This window comes from Nilaparvata lugens, chromosome 8, assembly GCF_014356525.2.
Source record: "Nilaparvata lugens isolate BPH chromosome 8, ASM1435652v1, whole genome shotgun sequence".
NCBI lineage: Eukaryota > Metazoa > Arthropoda > Insecta > Hemiptera > Delphacidae > Nilaparvata > Nilaparvata lugens.
Genome location: NC_052511.1, coordinates 21,962,105 through 21,984,260, shown reverse-complemented (window position 1 = coordinate 21,984,260; position 22,156 = coordinate 21,962,105). Strand labels below are relative to the sequence as shown.

General features: G+C 31.6%; 1 protein-coding gene across 3 annotated transcripts; it reads left to right on the top strand.

The window, feature by feature from the left end:
• The first annotated feature begins 1,127 nt into the window (after nucleotides 1-1,127).
• Nucleotides 1,128-21,900, top strand: LOC111058746. Of its 3 annotated transcripts, none has more exons than XM_022346316.2 (6): nucleotides 1,128-1,403; nucleotides 11,281-11,412; nucleotides 12,234-12,502; nucleotides 18,699-18,840; nucleotides 19,415-19,523; nucleotides 21,463-21,900. In XM_022346316.2, the coding sequence occupies exons 1-6, from the start codon at nucleotides 1,235-1,237 to the stop codon at nucleotides 21,575-21,577; spliced, it is 936 nt and encodes a 311-aa protein (XP_022202008.2). In that variant the 5' UTR covers nucleotides 1,128-1,234; the 3' UTR covers nucleotides 21,578-21,900. The 3 variants fall into 3 exon arrangements, with proteins under 3 accessions (XP_022202008.2, XP_022202016.2, XP_039290193.1); XM_022346324.2 differs by lacking the exon at nucleotides 1,128-1,403 and adding an exon at nucleotides 7,088-7,479; XM_039434259.1 differs by lacking the exon at nucleotides 1,128-1,403 and adding an exon at nucleotides 7,257-7,400.
• Nucleotides 21,901-22,156: the final 256 nt, after the last annotated feature.

Genomic DNA, 22,156 nt, shown 5'->3' with positions numbered 1-22,156 from the left:
TAAAATATCATTCCTTGCGTATAGGTACAAGAGATATGGCTTCAATCTCAAATAATATACAAATATTATGTAAAATGCAAATTTGAATACAAAGAGTCACTAGCATTGCTATCCTTATATTCATTATTTATATAAATTCTAGCAAAAAATTATGGTTGGAAATAAATTGAAATTTGCATTTGTTGGGAAATTTTTCAACAATTTTTTTTGCATTTTTTTACAGCATTTAAATGGGATTTTCATTTAATAATAATTATTTGAAAAAATTATGCATCAAACATAAAACATAATTATACACACATAGGTCTATATCACATCAAACATTTATTTTCAATCAAATTCGATTTATGCATATGCATTCTTACATAATTATAAATAATCAGATAGGCTACTTAGGCTATATTATGCACCAAAATAGCCTGAGTATTAATACTTGAGATCTATATGATAGAACAGAGTAGGCCTATGTAATCTGAGTGTAAGTAGCTTCTTCTTATTGCAAGACATGACATATTATTGACACTTATTTTGATTGTTTGACTGTCAAGTAGGTAAGTACGTTAATTCGCCAAATATTTTATTGTTTTCCTCTTATCAGAGACAAACAGGAAAATGTGGGAAAAGTCTATGGTCATTAGTGTTTATGGCGATAGATTACACAATAGATAACTCAAAAATACGTTTGAATCAATTTGACTAAAAATTTACAAATTGGATTCCAAATTTTGATAAAATATTATCATGTCTGTAATTATTATTTTGACATAATAATAGTTTGCAGGAATTTTTAAATTTCCTATCCAATCACAATAAGTGATTACCTACTCCTAATACTGCCAAATTATTTTTATAAAATAATGATGAGTTTGGGAGATTCTACTACAGTAGTATTATATTTTGTGGAATTATTCTGAATAATTTATGAAATAAAATGCTACCTTAAAAATTGATGATAATAATGATCTGAAAAGCTTGAAGGCCATTAAACTCGCAGTGAACATGAAAATAATTTTCACATTCATTACATTATTTTGACTGCTAAAAGATTCTCAATGGCGCAAAAATGTGAAGCAATAACATTTACAGTATTTTATCTGCTAAAAGCTGCTTTAATTGCTCTTCAGTTACCGTATTTCAATGTAGCATTTGAAAAATTTTCAGTGTAAATGAATATCCAACATCTTCCTTCATCAGTTTGGAAATTGAAGTGTTTCTCCATTTGTTTGTTTCGAGAATGTTTTTACTTCTCCTAATTTTAGGGTTTACACATAGTATTTTTTGTATTGAAAACAATGATAGTGTACTTCATCGATATATAATGGCATTTAATGATGAAATTGAGTGTATGGATGAGCAAGAAGATTTTGATAATGATATAATGCTGAGTGTTGCTATGACCGTTGGTAAGAACTTTCATAGACTTTCTCTAAGTAAACCGTAATGATAAAATTATTTTTGAAATTTATTTATTTTGAAATTTTGCTGATTTGAAATTTTAATTTCGGGCCAATCTAACAAGACTTTCCAAAATAAACTAATTTTTAATCGTCGCTAACTGTGGTTACAGAGAGTGAAAGCTACTACCGGTATAACTCAGATTAAATACTTTTACTTTACGGTAATATTGTAAAGCTGGGTTTACACCAAAGCTATTGACAAAATGTTAATAACTTAATCCTTATAGATTTTATTAGATTAAACGGAACTTGACAAACACATGTTCATCATATGTATGATAAGTTATATTCAATCTAATAGAATCTATAAGGATTAAGTTATTAACATTTTGTTGATAGCTTTGGTGTAAACTCAGCTTAAGATTATCTTATAAAAAATATACTCTACACTTCTTTTCTCGATAATTTGCTTCAGCCTTTATGATTAAATCAATAAATTAACATTCAAATAACCCTCATCCTACAATATTGAATGTGAATTCACAATTTTTAAATGATTATGCTACATTTTCGAAATATGCTATAAAGTCTCTATAAACTTCAACTCCCCAATTTCAACGTTTATGGTATAATTCTTTCAATCATCCAATTAGGTAGCGTACCTATAGTCAGGACCATCTTATATAATGGCAGCATTTGATTAACATTGCCTGGTGTTGCTATAGTGAGGTCCACGTTATAAATAGCAGTATTTGATGAACATTATTGGTGTTGCTATCCTCGTCTATCGTTCGACAAAGCAGACAGCTCTAATCTTTTCTACCTCAACAACTTTGCCAGATCGTTTTTCAATAATGCAGAAATATAATAAACCCATATCGTTTTCCAGGAAACAGCCCGAAAGAATTTTTTTTCGCGACGGTTTTATATGTATTTTGGGGCGCTGAATTCTAATCTGAAATTCGCTGACACGCCAGAGGACGGCTTCACCCCCAAAACTCCAAAAAAACACAAAATTTCTGAATTTTTTCAAGTTTTCCATTTAATCTTGAGAACCTTTAACTTCTCGAGAAAAATCATTCTCTAAAATATTAAAGATAATAAATTTTCATTAAATTGAGTGGTCGCGCGGAACTCTAGGATTTTTGATTCTGGAGCTAAGAGTTTTCAAAAAAGGGGTATTTTTAAGGGGTTTTCAAAATTATGCAAACCTACCACTTCTACCCTATACAACTAGGATCTTTTTCTAGTAATGATAGAAAGCCACACATCACGTGAATTAACAATATTAATAACTCTGAACAGAATTCCTTAGGTACCTATTTTTGAATTTAGTAGTGGTGGGAGAGGGATAAACACCCCAGAATAGAAAATCATGTCCTACATCCAAAATTCAAATTTTCATTATAATACCTTTTCATGGCCTTCCTAACAAAAAAGAAACATATTTCGGCTGAAATAACCTTACGAGGGTTATATTCTATGATAATCACTCGTTAGATTTCAGTATTTCCTAGTGGGGGGCACACATTAGGATACGTCCAGGATCAAAACTTAAAACACTTATAACTTTTGACTGAATGATCACATCTCCTCGTACTACAGCTCGTTCATATCAGCTCGTCAAGGCGGTTGATAATCATTTATCATCTCACTACAATTTGTTAAAAAAATATGAAATTCCTCCTTTTAGCCCATATTTCAATGCATAGAAAAATGACCGATTCCTATATTCAAAACTGTGTGTCTCGGTAACACAAAATGATACTTGGTCTTGATTTGAAGAAAAGAATCTCCTTTTTATATGAGGTTAATGATTTTTTTAAAAATATAATCGTGAAGTGAGATACGTTTTTTTCAAAAAATCAAGAAATTTGCAATATTTTTCTCATTTTCACAGACTCGACAGTTTTTCAATATAAACAGTAATGCAAGATCAATTTAAGGCAACTCAGCTTATAGAGCATGCAATTTTTTCTCATTTAAGACCCATCGCAAGTTTCTATCGTGTATTGTACTCATTTTAGAGACTCTTTGATAACATTAAAATGGCAAGAAAAATGAGAAAATAATAATCATCATTTAATTGGCTGTAACTTTTGAACTGTATTGAAAACAGAAGTATAATTCATGGGAGTGAAAAGAGGAGAAAATTCATCACAACCTCGACTACTTTTTGGATGTTTATCTGAAGTGTTCCACAAGATATGCAACGTTGCATATGCGAGACTGTAAAAATGGGGCAAATATCACAAATTTCTCGCACATTTAAAGTTGTTTATCTTCTGCACTTCTGGAACACTTCAGATAAAAAATCCAAAAAGTAGTTTTGCGCGACCACTCAATTCATTGGAAATTTTATTATCTTTAATATTATATAGAGAATGCTCTTTCTCGAAAAATTCAAGGTTCTCGAGATAAAATGGAAAACATGAAAAAAGTCCAAAATTTTGGGGGTGAAGTCGCCCTCTGGCGTGTCAGCAAATTTCAGATTAGAATTCAGCGCCCCAAATAGAACCATCGAAAAAAATTGGAAAACTTTCGAAAAAAACTTTTTATAAGTAACCTTAACATTTAAAAAGCAAAGCCTCCCTTACTTATCTTTTAATATCCTATTAAAATATTTGTCATGTAGTTTTTCCTGATGTAATGTAGTACTTTTTAGTCCTCTCGAACAAGAACGGGTGCACTGCTAGTCTCAAAAATAATATCAAAAAGATACTTTATTTCTATTTTAAAAGAGATAAGAAACGATGGTATATATTTCTTACAATATTATGAAAACAGGAAGAATTCCTCACAAGACCAAAGCAAAATAATGTTCTTTGGAAGATTAGAATGTAAGATGTGAATTTTATTGTCATACACTGACTAATGTTAAAAACTAAAGGGTTGGGAATTGGGGTACTTTGGGGGGGGCGCATTAAACTTTGATTGGGGGGGGGCATGCGCCATTGCCCTTGGGGGGCTGGGCACCCCTGATTACCAGTACTCCCACTTTGGCACCGATATTTTGAGTTCCAGATATTTCCAATTCCGCCAACAAATAATTTGAGTTCCATACTCCCAATTCCGTTGTCTGACAAATATTCGGAGTTCCACCCAGCAACAGTTTTCAAGCATAGGACATTTAACATTGATATTTTGAGTTCCAGATATTTCCAATTTCGCGGCCCCCATGCGGCAACAGCAGCAACGGCGCATGCTCTTTGTATTCAGCAACGGCGCATGCGCTTTGTATTTAGTCGATAAGATAATCTCTTCATTCAACACAGCATAATCTAATACAATATACATTTGAACATCGTCCAGTCACAGGTCATTCCTTGAGGAATTGTTGAAATATACTCACATCAATGGACATAAAATAAGCACCAGTCCACCAGTACAAAGACATCAGATACATAAAGTAGGTTTCAAAAGTAGTGCAGGACATAGAAATTTATTATTACTAGATGCTTCAATCATGTATTACAGAAATAATCATTGAAACTATAATAAGCCTTTGCAACAAGAAAGCTGTAGTCTATAATTTCTTTTTGAATATATTCTTGTTTGTTAGGGACTGCAGCTCAGTTGGTAAATTATTGTAAAGCTTTGAACCAATGTAAGAAGGCATTTTCTCATACAGTTGAAGCCTCTGCTGTCTTAAAGCTAATTTATTTCTGCCTCTAGTATTATGATTGTGGATATCAGCGTTTGTGGCCAGATCTGAGATATGGTCGTGAGTGAAGACTAATAATTTGAAAATATGAATTGAGGGTAGAGTTAGAATGTTCAAATAGACGAAAGCCTCTCTACATGACTCATTAAATTTGAGTCCAGCCAAATAGCTAATAGCTCTTTTTTGCAATTTGAATATTTTTTGGAAATGCAAATCTGCAGTGCTTCCCCATAACTCTATCCCATAAGCAACATGGGAGTGAAACAATGCAAAGTAAACCATCTTTGAAACAGATAATGGTACAAATTTTACCATATTTCTTATCACAAAAAGATCTCTACTCACTCTATTAACTATTACATTTACATGCTCATCCCACACAAACTTGAAATCCAGCTCTAGGCCAAGTAATTTCACAGAATCTGTATTTCGTATACAATTATTTCCTATAAACAAATGTGGTTCAATTGCACTGTGTCTCAGACTAAAATTTATTAGATTACTTTTTTTTTTGAATTTACTGTCAGGGAGAGCGAATTAAAATACTGAACAACCCTATTACACACCAGATTACAATCAATTTCTAGGTCTTCCAAGTTTCTGTCCGCAAATATCAAAGATGTATCGTCAGCGTATAGCGTCAACTTATTTTGAGGTACAAGAGAAGAAATATCATTTATATATAGTATAAAAAGAAGAGGTCCCAAAATAGAACCCTGCGGTACTCCTGAGGATACTTTAACAAGTTTTGAAGCAGTTTGTTCCTGATCGCCTTGAATTGAAACATACTGATATCGATCAGGCAGATATGACTTTATGAGATCATTTGCTCTACCATCTATACCAAGGCCATTCAATTTATCTAACTGTAAACTTACAATGTTTGATTGGCTATGTTACAATAATTTTTTATTTTCGATAAGCAGACTTTTTTTAGTCAGACAATTTTTTGTGATTTTTCTTTAATGGTATAAGTTCAAATGAATAAATCAATGCTGTAACTAAATAAAAATATGAGTAAATTTGGCATACGATTGATTATTTAGCAATACAATACTCCTAACTGCCTATTGATAGATCACTTTCAGGATAAAATTCATTTTAACATCATTCATTATCGAAAAATCTGTGATTTTTTTCAGATTTCAAGTGTAATCCATCACTTATTAAAACATGAACTATAAGTATCTGATTCGGATAGTCTTATAATTGATGAACTATAAGTATCTGATCTATCTTTTATTATTTGTTAGTTATTTTTTAATCCATGAGTTATGAAACTCATAATTATTGAAAAATGAAGTTCTATAATGTTATAGCTTTTGTTTATTATTTTTCAATGATTGTGAGTTGTATAACTCACAGTTTTCTTATGGATTACAAAATAACTAAGAAATTATGGAAGTGTAAAGAATCATATTAACTTGTGGACGTACTGTATGCAAAGAATACCGTACTTCACTAATAATATGCTATAAATACTTCACTAACAGTACAAATTGATGATGTTCAATAATATACGAAACGTAAAATAAAAATACGAAATTGAAGTTTGCAAGATGAAATAAAATTCAGATTCAAACTATGTTGCTTTCAAAGTGTTAGTGATGGTTGCACAACAGCCGGTTGAATTTTAATCATAAAATAAATATTTAGCTTAATTTTCAGGAATTCTGTATAATTTAAATTGGCGGGTTTCAAAGATTACAATACATCAAAATAAAAATGCATAAAAATGAATCAACTAATAAATGAACAACTATTTTAGTTGTAGACTAAAGACTGTTCTTTTATTCTGAATTATCAGTTATTTTTTGACTGAATTTTCAGTTTATCAGGTACAATGATAATATTATTAGCCTATTAATATTGTGGAAGACTCATTTATTTAAGAGAAAAAGCAATAGGAATGCCATATACACACATTAGAGGTTAGAGCATCAGTTTATGAATGCAGATGCAGAATGAACGAATGATTGCAAAATTCTGAGGTGTAGTAGTCTCGCTCGATTTCGCGCTGTATCTATGAGACCATGAGACAGCTCATGAAAGAACGGATGAGGAGGCGCCACAGAGAAGAAAGTAGAATTCCTTCTACTTTGTGGTAGCGCATTGTACTAAGAATGAATACAAAGCGCATGCGCCGTTGCTGCATGCTGGGTCGCTCTACAGTGTCAAGTGAAATAGTGAATTTGTGTTGTCTGCTGCAAAACTAAAATATTGTGAATTCCTAATTCGTGAAGTAAATATTTAACTACGGGTTTTGTGCTGAAGCTGAAAGAAATGTCCTCTTTTTCTATTGCAATTTGTTGTTTATTTACTGTTTTGTAGGTATTACGGTAAGTTATTACTACCGTATTTAGAACTCGGAAAGTCTCAATTTGTTACATTGTCAAACTTTGTTGCGTTTCTACTACGGTAAGTATTTTTTAAAATTAAAAAATGTACTAAATAGTGAGTAGAGAAAAGTAAATAATATTAATTTAATAATAGGTTATATTACTGTTTTATAAAACACTTACTTATAGTAAATAAATATTATCAAGCTGAGTTTACACCAATAAAGATATTAACAAAATGTTAATATAACTTAATCCTTATAGATTCTATTAGATTGAACATAATTTATCATACACATGATGAACATATATGTTTGTCAAGCTCCGTTCAATAGAATCTATAAGGATCAAGTTATTAACAGTTTGTTAATAACTTTGGTATAAACGCAGCAAGATTTTCATTTGATTATTGATAGCCTATTCACCCTTCTAAATCAGTGCTCATTTCAACTAATGAAATGCATGACTTGAAATTTATTTAAAATGTTTTGTCAAATTGAAGCCAAAATTTCAAGTAAATAATTCAGCGTAAAGCAGGCCATAGGCCTACTCTTTCAATTCTTTGTCCAACAACGTTGGACCGGTAGTAAGACCACTATAAATTAATATAGTCGGATCTTTCACCACTCACACTACAACTGGTTATCCACAAGTTAGTCCAAAATCCCCACTCACATTTCATCTCGATTCATTATTATCGACCGAAAATAACTCAACTAAAAGTTATTTTTGGTCGTTTTTAGTAAATTGAATAACTTTCTCAAAAATTGATATTTTCATAAAATTTTTGTTTTATTAGATCAACAATACCATGAAGAATCTATCCTTGAAATATTATGGTTTTATCTTCCACCGAACTTGAAATGTTCTGGAACAAAAATTTAAACTTTAGGCGCTCATATCTCAAAAAGTAATGATCGAAAAAAATGTTTTGATAGCTTGATAGTATACAAATCGAAAAACTTTGAAAAATATCACCGCAGTAGAAAGTTTATTTTTAGCCTTTGCACAGCCTATTTAAATTACATCAATAAACCTGTATCAGCTATCGTCTATAGAAGTCATTGACAAGGCAACGTTATTCTCCTATCTTTCTCCACTGCCATTATAACGTGGACCTTACTATAGTTTCAACTCTTTTGTTGTGTTGTGTACAAGTGTGAATTGGCACTTGAGAATGGCGCTAGAAGAGTTGAAACTAGTAATTGTGTTGTGATAAAATGAAAGGGTACTTGATATATTCTGTGTTTCAATACTTTCAGTAGCCCTAAAAATAAAAGCTAGAATTATGATTAGTAGCCTGCTATAAGATTTGCAGTATGGTATTATTTGTAGAAATCAAAAGCCTCAAATTATGATAGAATATTAGAACAAATAAGTAAATAATTTTTTTAAGATAATTATTATCTGCTTCATAACTAACTGAATTAAGTAGAAAATACAAATATGTAATACTTAATCTAGTAAAATCTTGTTTATCCAGTAAAAGGGTCATTGCGGAATTAAATTACTGAATAAACCGTTTGACCGATTGCTGAGAAGTGCTCAATAAATAAACTCCTTTCAAGCCACTCACAGACTGTGTGACTCACTGTACAAAATTCAGCGAAAACAAAAAACATTTTATTTTAATTTTTAGTGCAGTACCACCAAAACTGTGTTAGCGCTATCTGTTTTGTCGAATGATAGAAAAGGATCGATAGCAACAGCAATCAATGTTAATCAAATACTAACATTATAACGTGAACCTCACTATAGTAGAGTTGTATAAATAAACCAGATTAACAGAACCTGTCCAAATGAATTATTACTGAAAAATATAAATTATTAATAACTATAATTAATAAATCATAAAAGAGAATGAAAATAATAAAATATTAAATCTCATTAGTTATTTAAAAACCGGCTAAAATGTGATGGAAAAATATTTCTTTCGAATATTAAATAATGACATTTTGTTTATCATCAACTCGACTATTTTTTAAACATAAACTTTTGTCAAGATTTGACAAAAAAAAAAACTTTCGTCCAATTTTTCAAGCAAAAAAACTTTGGGAGCCGATTCTGGATCTGAGAGTCGTCTAGGTTCTAAGGCGTTTTGTGTCCAAGGGCGCTCCTCCATCCAGCACTACTCTCACATCAACTTATCACGACTCATAACATCGACGACGGATCGACTAGGGCCGCCTCGGATCTCGGTCCGTGCGATCCGTCGTCACGATGTTCGTGATTAACTTAATGCGGTACCACTGGGGAGGAGCCACTCTTATTCCCAGGCTCTCTGACCAGAATCAGTCCCAAAGTTTTGACTTCCAAGTAGCTGGATCACAGGAGTTCGCCACAACTCCCAGTCGAAATGCTATCCAATCGAACCCGCTTATAAGATGCTCTCCGGTTCGAATCACGGCCGGCCGTTCATTTTTTTGACGCTCCGAATACTTCAGTTGATTATTAAATATGATTCACTAGAAACTGTCATGATTGATTGAGTAGGAACCGTTGATTTAATTCTGTATAGTAGTATAGAAGTTGATTTTTGTGTATTACAAGAATCTTTACAAGATTTTTGAACTTTATTCAGATTCTCCTCAAACTGTCAGCATTCCCTGTTTGCCTGTAAAAAATATCAAATATATGGATTCAAAATTCGCAGAATTTTAGTTGATACAATACGATTTACTTCTAACTTAGTTGAATGTGAACCTTTGATTTTATTTAGTAAATAAAATTATTTTATGAATGTTTTTTATTTAGATTAAAATTGAATAGTTTTTGAGTTGAAGCAGTCAAACTTACATAGCGTATAAGCCAAAAACATTACAAATACAAATAAATTTTATTTCCATTAATATACAAATAAACAATCTAATCAATAAAATGTACATAATATTCAAAAATACAATATATGAAATTTACTACAAATATAAATAAATTGCATTTTTTCGGAAATTAACCTACTCAACTATGGGAAACCCATGTTCTAGAGCAGGTGTAGTAGTAATACAATTAAATCTAGAGTGGGGGTGCAAATATATTGGGTAAGTGAGCTCACATATTGTTTGAAATTATGTTTTCTATATTATGTCTTCCAGTTGTTGTGATCCAGTTTTTAACGGCGCATTTAAATTTTCTTGAGTTTTCTATTATCTTGATGATAATAGAAACATTACATCGAAACTTAATTATTGTGTTCACATTTTAATAATGCATGGGTTTTTATTTTTCATGGGACAATTTTACATATATTTTCAAACAATAATTACAATGCATTTTTTTTGTCTATGAATAAATAAAATATTGACTGATCCGGTAGAAAAATCACCACGAAGTCAAACTGAACATTATTCATTTGAACACTGCAGTTAAAGATTTTTAACAGCAGAATTGTCCCATGAAAAAAATAAAATTATTTCAAACAAAACTAAATGCTCAAATTAGGTACTCTCATGAAATTTTTCAAGGCATTATGTTGTTTAAGTTGAAACTTAATGTTTTCTTAATATTTTTATTTTATTTTTTGTAAACTTAATATTTTTTATTCTACCTTAATTTAAAAAACTAATTAATATTATTTTTTATAATTAATATATTATTGAGGCATCACTGATAACTAGAAGATTCAAGAATCTTGAGTTTTAGTTTTTTAAATTAAGGTAGAATAAAAAATAGTAAATGTTTAACCAAATTAATCATTCTATTCATATTAAAATTGTATGCCTGATTGAATTCAATATAAATATATATTGATTAATGGAATACAATTCTGCCATAATTATTTTCAACTTAAATATAAAATATCAATAATGATGTTATAATTATACAAATATTATACTGCACATACGATCTGTAAATATTTCTAACGTTTTCCTATAATTTGCAGGTCAGTTGAATGTAATCGAGCACAACTTGAGTGAGAATGGAGTCTACAACAAAAATATATCTTACTACAATAAATTAGCAAATGGGATATTGGAAAAAATGAAGTATTCAAATCATGTTGAACAGTCCAAATGTAAGTACCTACTGTAACTATTAATTATAGAAGTAGAACGTATATTTACGTTGTGGAACCCTTAATTGTATAATTAATAAAATTGAGTAGACAAAATCTATTAATTTATTTTTCGCCGCGATACTTAGAACTGCAGTTGAAAGTACTAAATAAAGTGGATTATAATATCATCAGTTCTATGATTATTATATTTTCTTTGGACATTTTAGGTACTCGCAGATGAATGAATTAATTATGATTGGACATCTAATTGTCAAAAAAGTCACAAATTTGAGAAATCGCACCTCAAAAATCACTGAATTTTGAAAGATGCTTATTGAATAAAAGATTTACAAAAGAAAATTACAATAATTGAATGATGATCAATTTATTACATGAGAATACTGACTTTGTTGAAATAGTAGATGTATTAAATCTATATTAATGTAATGAGAATATAATGAAAATACTAACAATGGGAATAATATAATAATGTTATTCATTTTTTAAGAATCTCCCAAAGTACCACTATATTATAATGTATAGGTAATAGGCCTATGTTATAATACAGTAACTTTAGAAATTAAGCTTCTCAATTGAGCTTATCGGTTTCGAACTTGTGTAATCCTGAAGTTTGAGATTTGGCTAAACTTTGAATTATGATACATTTAGAAATACATTTCATCTTTGGTATAAAATTTCAAGCAATTTAAATACAAGTTCATTCTCTATTCTTGAGAAAATCAATTCACTTTTTCTGTCTAATTTTCTCTATGCTCTCCAATCAGGCCTATCTATATTCATTTCTGTATTTTTCAGTTTTTTCAATATATTTTTTTCAGTGGTGAAAATTGCCAACCCCCGTCTTTGGGAAATGAACAGAACCCTATCATCAATTGTATTTGACGGCATAAAACAACCGGACAATCACTTTCTACCGGATAAATCCCAGAAATACTTTGACGAGAAATTAAGAAAACGTTCGCACAAATGTGTTGAGCGGCTGATGGAAGATTGCGACGTTTCTGAGGAATGCTTGAAAGAGCAGACCATGAAAGCATTTGGATTCAACACAATCGACCAAGTGCTTTTTTGGCAAGTTTTCAAACAGGTAATTTGTGATTTTCATTGATCAATCAACTTGCATGCTGTAGGATTAAAAATCAATTGACTATTAGGTTAGAAAATGATTTATTTCAACAATTACTTGCTTTTGACCAAGATCATAAAATTGTTGTTTGTTCTCAAACCATCATGCTAAATGGCCTGCGGGCCAGGATAACCGAAACAACGATTATTAAACTATTGATTTGTTGTTTGTTTGAATAATATTATTTTATTCATTCATCACAAAAAATAACTACAGGCTTAAGCCTAAACATTTTTGGACCTTTTCCGTTATGCGCCAAGAAATGTACACTCTTAGTCCAGGCAATGAATGCTCAAAAAAGGATATAGAGGGAAATGTTTGGAAGACAATTTCTCACTTCACAGTTCTGTTCAGATAGATAGATAGGCTGCCTTTATTTTAACCTGGAGGGCGAAGTTAGGGCGCAGCCGGCCCTCTCTCCCACTTAACCCTCCTATACATTGAATTCTCTTCAATTTGATGTATGATTTCACGCTTTTACGAATTTGGTCTATTGTAGCAAAAATGGAGATATCACACTCAACACTGAAGCTGTTGCAAAAGGTGTAGGGCAATTCGTAAAAGCGTGAAATCATACATCAAATTGATGGGAATTCAATGCTCTATAACCTCATACGGTAATCAACATGGACTTTTCCCGTCGATTTTTAAAAAGTTATAAGAGCAAAAATAGAATAAAATTGGTGGCAAACTTGTTTTCTTTTTCAAAAATGTCACACCTTCAAGAGCGGATATCTCAAAAACTGGAGGAGATAGAAAAAAGTTGTTGAATGAATATTGTAGAAAATTTTGTAAGCTTCAATTTGTTATATGACTATCAAGACCTTAGGATACATAGAATTTGAGTTTTATGCGAGAAACCAAAAAATGGTACCTTTAAACCACCCCCACCCTCTTAGTACAGGGGGTAGGAGTGGGGACTTTTGATATGTTCACCTCCTTACTACCCCTAACAGAACTGTGGGGTCAAAAATTGTCTTCCCAACTTTTCCCTCTATAACCTTTCCATGACTGGACTAGTTCTAGTAGTTCTAAATTTCGCTACTACGCTGCGTTACTATCGCACTTCCATCGTTTAGCGGGTGTTTAGAAAATCAATTGTGCTTTGAAAAATGATAATAATTCAAGAGTAATGACATCATACCGGTAATGAGAATTCAATTTATTTGGAAAGGAATCCAGGTAATATGGATGATAATGTTTTAAAGAGTTATGATGATATAAAATCTGTAAAATGTATAAAAAAAGGAAGAGAACTTGTTTATCAGGGGTGATTTCTACTACGGTGCCATTGCTAAGTTTCTACGGTACCATGAGCCTCAAGTTGAATTTCAAAGTTTTCATAAAATCCCGAAATTCATGATATCCAGACTCATTAAGTACCAACAACATAAATGCTAATCCATCTCATTAATGAAGCAATGGTGTAATATTAACAAAATAAAGACATTCAATTTGTTGAAAAAGTTCATGCAAGTTTGTTAAAATAAATCCAATTTTAGAAATTTCCAAAGTGAGAATGGCAGTGGAGAAAGATAGGAGAACAGCGTTGCCGATTCTCCACCTTGCCACTGCTTTCTATAGAGGATAGCTGATATCGGCGTATATTTCTATATTGTTAAAAACGATCTGGCAACGTTGCAAATGTAAAAAGGGATAGCGCTATATTATGTTTTTTCGAATGATAGACAAGGATTGCAACAACAATGTTAATCAATAGCAATATCTTATCGAGGCTTATCTCGAGGCTAAAAACTATTATAAAAATATATGTTGCCAAAAGAAAAAACGTTATTATCAGAGTATGAGTGATAGATTAGCGAATGTACGAGACTCCAAGGGTTTTTGGGAAGCGGCAAAGGTTTTCAAATTTAATAAGAAAATAATAAACAATTCTATACGGTCAGATGAGTGGACTCAGCATTTTAAGGAGATTTTCACCTCAAGTAGAGTAGCAGCATCAGCAGACTATGTAATTCCTTTCAAAAGAGATGACATACTAGACAGTGTAATAGAGATGTCAGAGTTGAAAGCTGCATTGAAAAAGGCTAAGGAGGGAAAAGCACCGGGCACGGATGGGGTACCTATAGAGTTTTTCAAAAACGCGTCAGAAGAGCTTTTTGAAACGATTTTGGGACTCTTCAATCATGTATTAGAAAATGCAGACGTACCAACCAGTTTTAGGGATGCGGTCATATTCCCTATTCACAAAAAAAGGAGATACGGCTAATGCAAAAAATTATAGAGGCATATCATTTGTGAATGCGCTAGCAAAGTGGTTTGCAGGTGTTTTGCTGGCTAGGCTTGAAAAGTGGGTACATATAAACAATGCACTCTGTGAACACCAAGCAGGGTTTAGAAAGGGCTATTCCACGATTGACAATGTTTTCAATTTACATAATATTATAAGTTTGAAATTAAGAGGAAGAGGGAAGAAATTATATTGTTTCTTTGTGGACCTGAAATCCGCGTTTGATCGAGTTGATAGGGCTGCACTTGTTCTTAAATTATATGATATAGGTCTATCAAATAAATTCGTTAGAGTTATCAGTGAGCTATATAGAGATACACGAGCTAGTATATGGTGCAACAAAGAGATGACAGATTTTTTTCAAACAGTCAGCGGTTTAAAACAGGGCTGCTTGTTATCTCCAATTTTGTTCTCCTTGTTTATTAATGATTTGCATGATAACATGGTGGAGGGTGTATGGATTGATGAGCTGAATGTTAAGTTATTACTCTATGCCGACGACTTGGTTTTGTTTGCCTCTACTCCAAAGGCCTTACAGAGAATGATTAATAATGTAAATGAATACTGTGACAGATGGGGATTGGAGATTAATACAGATAAATCTAAGATTATGGTATTCAGGAAAGGAGGACGATTGGCTGCACATGTAAAATGGACCATAGGTGGTAACTCTATTGAGGTGGTAAACAAGTACAAATATTTAGGAGTAGTGCTTACCCCTCAGCTTTCATTCACACAGCATGTAAAGGAACGTGTATCGGTAGCTAAATTTGCGATAAATGGAATGTGGAGAAATTTTATTGCGAAGAATGATGTAGGAATTGAAGCAAAGTGGAAAGTATATCATGCTGTTATGAAGTCTGTGGCAGTGTATGCAGCACAAGTCTGGGGGTTCAAGTACTGTGACGTATTAGAGTCTTTACCTAGATTTTTTGTAAAAAAGTTGTTGGCATTACCTAGAGCCACACCCAATTATATATTACAGATGGAGCTGGATTTAGAATCAATGTATTTATATGTTTTGAAAATGCACATCGAGTATATTGCTAAAACCATGAGTCTCGGCAGGCACAGATTAACAAGAAAATTGGCTGAGAAAATAATTAGATATAAGATATCTTGGTTTAAGGAGTGGATGCGTTTGGATATAGAGTATGAATGTAACTTAGCAGAATGTTTGGTGAATGGAAGTGAATGGAAGAGTGAATTTGAGCGTATGCATGAGAGAATGAAAGAGAAAAATAGACTGAGTTGTTTGCAAAGCGCAATTAATTCACGATTTCACAGCGTTTATCATATTTTAGACATGAGTAGAGGAAAGAGCTATTTGAAATCTGGATTGAACAGGAAAATGATGAGTTCTATTCTAAAAGCTAGAGGTGCATTATTAAATTTGAACTATGGACATGGAAGAGAGGAAGAGCAGTGGATTTGTTCAATGTGCAATATGGGGCAGAGGGAAAATATTAAACATTTCATTGGAGTATGTCCAATCCTAAGTGGAGTTCGAAGAGCCTTTTTGGGGAAAGTTGAATTGAGTGACTCAGAGGTCATTGATTGGCTCAATGGAAGTGATTGGTGGAAGCTGGCACGGTACGTGCAACAAGCAAGCAAAATAAGAGAGTCACTAATCGAAGAATTCAATTATTAAATTGAGTAGGTCCTAATAGTAGTAATTAGTAATTTGGCTATATAGTGGCGAAAGTATGACATTCAATTAAAATCATTCAAGTATTGTTTTTTTCTGTTTTGTTTTGATGAAGGGAAAAGTTTATTATTTATTCACTATGTATTTTCTATTCATTATTTTAAGAATATTGCATATTATTTTTATTTCTAGGATAACAGTATCATAATTATAATTAACAAATTGTTAACTTTATTTTTAGTTTTGTTGATCGAAGGATATTAATCAGTTAGGATAAAGCATTGTAATAATGATTCAGTAGATACCGACTCCTGACAGACAACCTTCCGGTTATGTCAAATTAGTCTTTTATACAGTTCACTAGGTTTATTAAGAAGTATTTTTTTGTTTTGAAAATTTTTTGTTCAATATGTTGTATGCTTGATGATTCGTTTGGTTTTGTTTCTTAAATAAAGACGCTTATTATTATTATTATTATTATTATTATTAATCAATAGCAATACTTCCATTTTAACATGGAACACACTCAAGTACCTTTGTTATAATAATTATTCTATAAAACTCATCAACTAGTTTCATATACTTTTATGACATTATGAAGTTAGTCTACGTCTATTTGTAATTAGATTCTACCTAATCAAGATACAGATCGAAAAATAAAAAGAATATTAATGATACTGTGTATTAATAATACTGTTATATAGATAAAACTGTTAACTTTATTAAAAGAGCATTTTAAAAAGAATTCAATCTGAAAATCTATCAGTATAGGAAAAGTTTTTCTCTGAGCTTGTCATCTATGCTATATCCATCCATATCATGCTTCACTTCACTATTCATTCTACAATATTGAAAAATTCAAAATTAGGGTTATTGAGAATTCCAAAATGAGGGTTGCGATTGTCTCCTTCACTAAGCTTAGAAGACATTATTATCTTGTTGGTTGCAGACTAATGATTTACGTGGAACCGACTTTAAAAATAACTACTATGAATACGTTACCATTCCAACTAAAATACAATGGACCACCACCTTTCACCAGGTCAATTATCCTCTCCCGCTACCATCCCTTAACGACACCAAAATGACAAGGAAGCTTTTTTGTGCTTCATGAGTCTTTGGAAGGGTGAATATAGTCAGTTGCCAGTTGCCATCGAGTAGCACTAGCAAGTGGATACGGTATTTCTATTGTAATAGAAACGGGTGTTTGAACAAGCTTTGAAAGTTTCGTGAGTTTTTAAAGAGTGATGTGTGCAATCTATTTTCTAGTTTAGTAATTTAGTTTCATTCTTCAGTAAATATGAATTTTATTAATCTAGTTGAGAGAATTCCGAGTGAGGAACATGCGGTAAATTTTCTAGACAGGGAAGTGCTTCCTAGTTCCGGTGGCAGATAGAAGTGCGCAAACACTTCTACCGATAATACAACAGCACATGAGGGCAGGATCCACAATAATTAGTGATGAATGGAGAGCCGATCGTGGTATTCAAAGGCTTCCAGAACAATACAACCACAAAACTGTGAATCACAGCTTACATTTTGTGAACCCACAGCCTGGAGCATAAACACAGGGGATAGAGAGTACTTGGCGGCAAGCGAAGCATCGCAATAAGATTCAATGCGGTAAGAATCGTAATATGCTGGAAACGTACCTAGCAGAATCCATGTGGCGAAGAAAGTTTGCTGGCCATGATCTTTTCAGCAAATTTTGGATCACATCAGTATGCAATGGCCCCCTCAATAAACATTCATATTCGAGTATATAGGTTCAATTTAGATTAGAGGTCAGTTAGATTTATAGGCTGAAAAGTGCATTATTTTAGTAATTTGAAGTGATGTACCATATTCGAGTATATATAGGTCCTAGATTCCTGTCCAAATAAATTGAATTCTCATTACCGGTATGAATGATGTCATTACTTTTGAATTATTATCTTTTTTCAAAGCACAATTAATTTTCTAAACACCCGCTAAACGATGGAAGTGCGATAGTAAAGCAACCTATTAGCGAAATTCTGAGGTACTAGAACTATACCAGAATGGAAATTGCAGTACTTTTCTTGGCGCATAACGGAAAAGGTCCAAATTTTTTCTTATTCATAAAACAACAGAGTCCAAAAATATATATTATTGATATGAGTTTTTCATTACAATAGGCATGGTGGCTTTGCTGGCATGCATAGGCTGTAATTTATTCAAAATACTGATACAGTAATAAATGATTTTATTTATTAAATTTGAATTTTTTAATTTTGCAGAATGGGTGTAAAAACACAGATCGCCATTTGAATGCAGACCTCCATATACATCGGAAATGTTTAAAATTATTTTTAGAAAACTCTTACTTTCTTTTGGAGAACAAACTACCCGAACATCTCTACAGCTTCTTTCTTGATTCAGGTATGCCTATATTCATCCTATAGATATTCTTATTAAAATAACTGAAAAATATACTGTATTAGCATTGGCTAATTGAAAGTTATCTGCCGAGCTATTAATGAATGACTTTCTACCCCAAAACATACCGGATCCTAAGTATTGGACGAATACAATGTATTAGGGATAGTGCCTACTGATTATTATGCTGTAGTAGTTGAATATTGATTGTATCACTGTCGCCCTCATCATATAGGTACTTGTTCATTTACGGTATGTCTAATTAAATTGCTTACCCACGGGTGAAATAGTAAAACACAAAGGTAAAAGAATGTACCTTTCGTCTTTTTACTTAAACTGTACAATGTACAAGTTATAAAACTAAAAATATAGAGATATAATTGATTATGGGTACTGGAAAAAACATGAGATATTCTGTTCTTTCTCATTTCTTTCGCAGCCCATGTTATTTTTTTAATTAAAAATGTCTTTTAATCACACAATTAAAGTGATTGCAATGATTCTTCGTATTATTTTAGTATCTATCTATCTTTATATTATGTTGCCGCTATTTTCCATATTCTTATTTGTTTTGCAGTTGGTAGATGTGGCATTGAAACAGCTCTTGAGTTTCTTTTCCCAGAATACAAGGAGAGAGTACTTGATGTAATAACATCAGTAACATGCAGTTGTGGAGCATCATCTGGGTAAGTTATCGGTATTGTACTTTTACTCTTCAATCAAACCTTCATGTTCATCTCTGTACGTTGGCGTTTTTATCCTTTTATAAATTGATACCTTCCAATATTTTTATAAAAATGTTTTCTAAATATTATTTATTGATGTTGGTTGATATTCATATAACACTTCCTAATTGAAAGAGTTTTTCAATCATATAATTGAGAAGTTTATGATTTCAAAGAATTGTGATTTTAGCTGAGGAATATATTCGTTTCTTGATTATTTTGTATTTGCCTTGCTCATATAGATTTGGATCTCTAGTTGAGGAATGTACTAGTTGAGAAATTCATCTTACTTAGTTTAATTGTAATATTTAAGTTATTTATTCAATTGAGTTTAATTTCTGTACTGTATTTATGCAGATCAAGAATGAAAAATGGATATCAATAATATTTATATATAGAATAGAATAGAAAAAACGTTTATTGAATAAATAAGCTACCTTAAGCGAACCTCAAAGAGGCTGCTTGACAAGGTACTATTATACAAAACATGTAAATTCAAATATAATTATACATATATCAGTGAACTTTATTTTTACTTAACAGTTAAATTCACTTATCAGTTTATTACACTGTCAAATTTACTTACAGAATTTACTCAACAGTTAAAGTTATCATGATATTAATTAATTAGTTGTTGGCTCAGCTCTCAAAAATCTAAAGAGTGTTATAATATATAGTCAACCTGAACTTACATACAAAAAATAGAACAGAATGAATTATTACAACAATACAATACATTAATAATGAGTTACATTATGTTACATCTAAAGTGTAATTATTCAACCAAATCTTTAAATTTCTTTTCAACAGGCGCATATTAACAAACTCAGCACAATTATCGGGTAAATCATTGAAAGTTCTTGGTACAATGTAGATTAAGGTGTTTCTGGCTAAATTATTCGAAGTAAATGGTTCAACATACCTCTCATTCCTTAAATCATATCGATTAACTTTCATAACTAAATATTTTTTGCAGAAGTAATTTTCTAAAATCAAAGTAAACAGAAATATACCTTTTATATTCAAAACCTTGCATCTATTCAAAAAAGTTCTCATATGGGAATATCTCCCTGAGAATTGCTGACCAAACGTTAAATCTTCCTCTGTACCGAAGATAAACATTGCTAGCAAATCCCCACCCTTGCAATCCATATCTCATAACAGACTCTCCCAAGGCTATATACATCATCCTCTTCACTTTATTAGGTATTAAATCTTTAATATAATTTATTTTGGCCAATACCTGTTTGAGTCTATTACAAACATTTTTTATATGGATATCACAACGAAAATGACTGTCAACTGTTACTCCTAAATACTTATAATTCATACAATTCTATATAAACTGACATTCTTGTACATATGAAAATATCTTGCTCCTGCAGTTGGAAACATTCACAGCAATGGTGCTTAATTTTGGGTTCCCTAATTCTTTTCATGTAGGATAAGGTTATATGTAGCACCTTGGTTTTGGTAACATTTATATTTAGACAATTATTATGCGACCATTTAGCTAGAGTATTGGTATAATGTTGTAACCGGGTTTCGGCCACATCTAACGATTTATGAGAAGAAATCAACAAAATATCATCTGCAAACATAAAAATCTTACAGTGAATCAAATATCTAGGTAAGTCATTTGTGTAAAGTAAAAACAGCAAAGGTCCCAGGACTGATCCTTGAGGCACTCCCACATTTGAAGTCCTCTCTTGACTTAAATAGTTCCCAATTTTAACAACAAATTAATTAATTTATATAATTATTATAATGTAGTTGTCGGATATTCATGTTTCATCCAACATTTCATGATAAATAATAACGTACATATTATCTTCAGTCTTCATAAATAATTTCCCTGTTTTTTGTTGATAATATTGATAATCACAAGTTTGTTTTGCAGCACTAAGGACTCACAGAAGAAGGGAAGTGAGGAATGTAGCAACCATTTCAGAGCAGTACGATTGTCTGCCTTAGCTGTCCAACTCAGAGATTTGATGAACTTCAGTAACTTCTAGAATATGTTCACTTCTAGAATTCAATCTCCTAGAATTTTCTCTTCAAGAATTCGATCTTCTAGAATTTATTCTGATAGTTTTCGGTAAGCTTTTCCTGGATTGAACTATTTGCAACCAGTAGTTTCCTTAAAATTTTTCCCAACTTGGAATGTTTGCTGATTTACAAAGTATTCACTGAATTTGAAATATACAGTTCTTAGTTCGTGCATTAGTGATTGGTTTGTTGTGATTCTGTTAGTAGATGAGGTTTTCATTTATATATTTGTTATTATATGTTATTATATTATTTGATGCAAGATTTAAATGATCCATTGTTTTCATAATTACTTGACTGTGCATATTTTCCTCCTTCTTTTTCTCCTGTTCCTCTTTCATTGGCATGTGATTTATTTCTTCCTAATTCTTCATATGTATGTCGATTATCTACCATACTTTTTTATTCTCTTTGCATGCTTTTTTGTAAGAATTCTTTTTACCGTAATATAAAGAGAATTTAGTATATAATTCAGGATTGTGCACAATGAATAAATATTTTGAGGATTGAGAGTTGATTAGAATATGGTAAGTTATTTGGAAAAT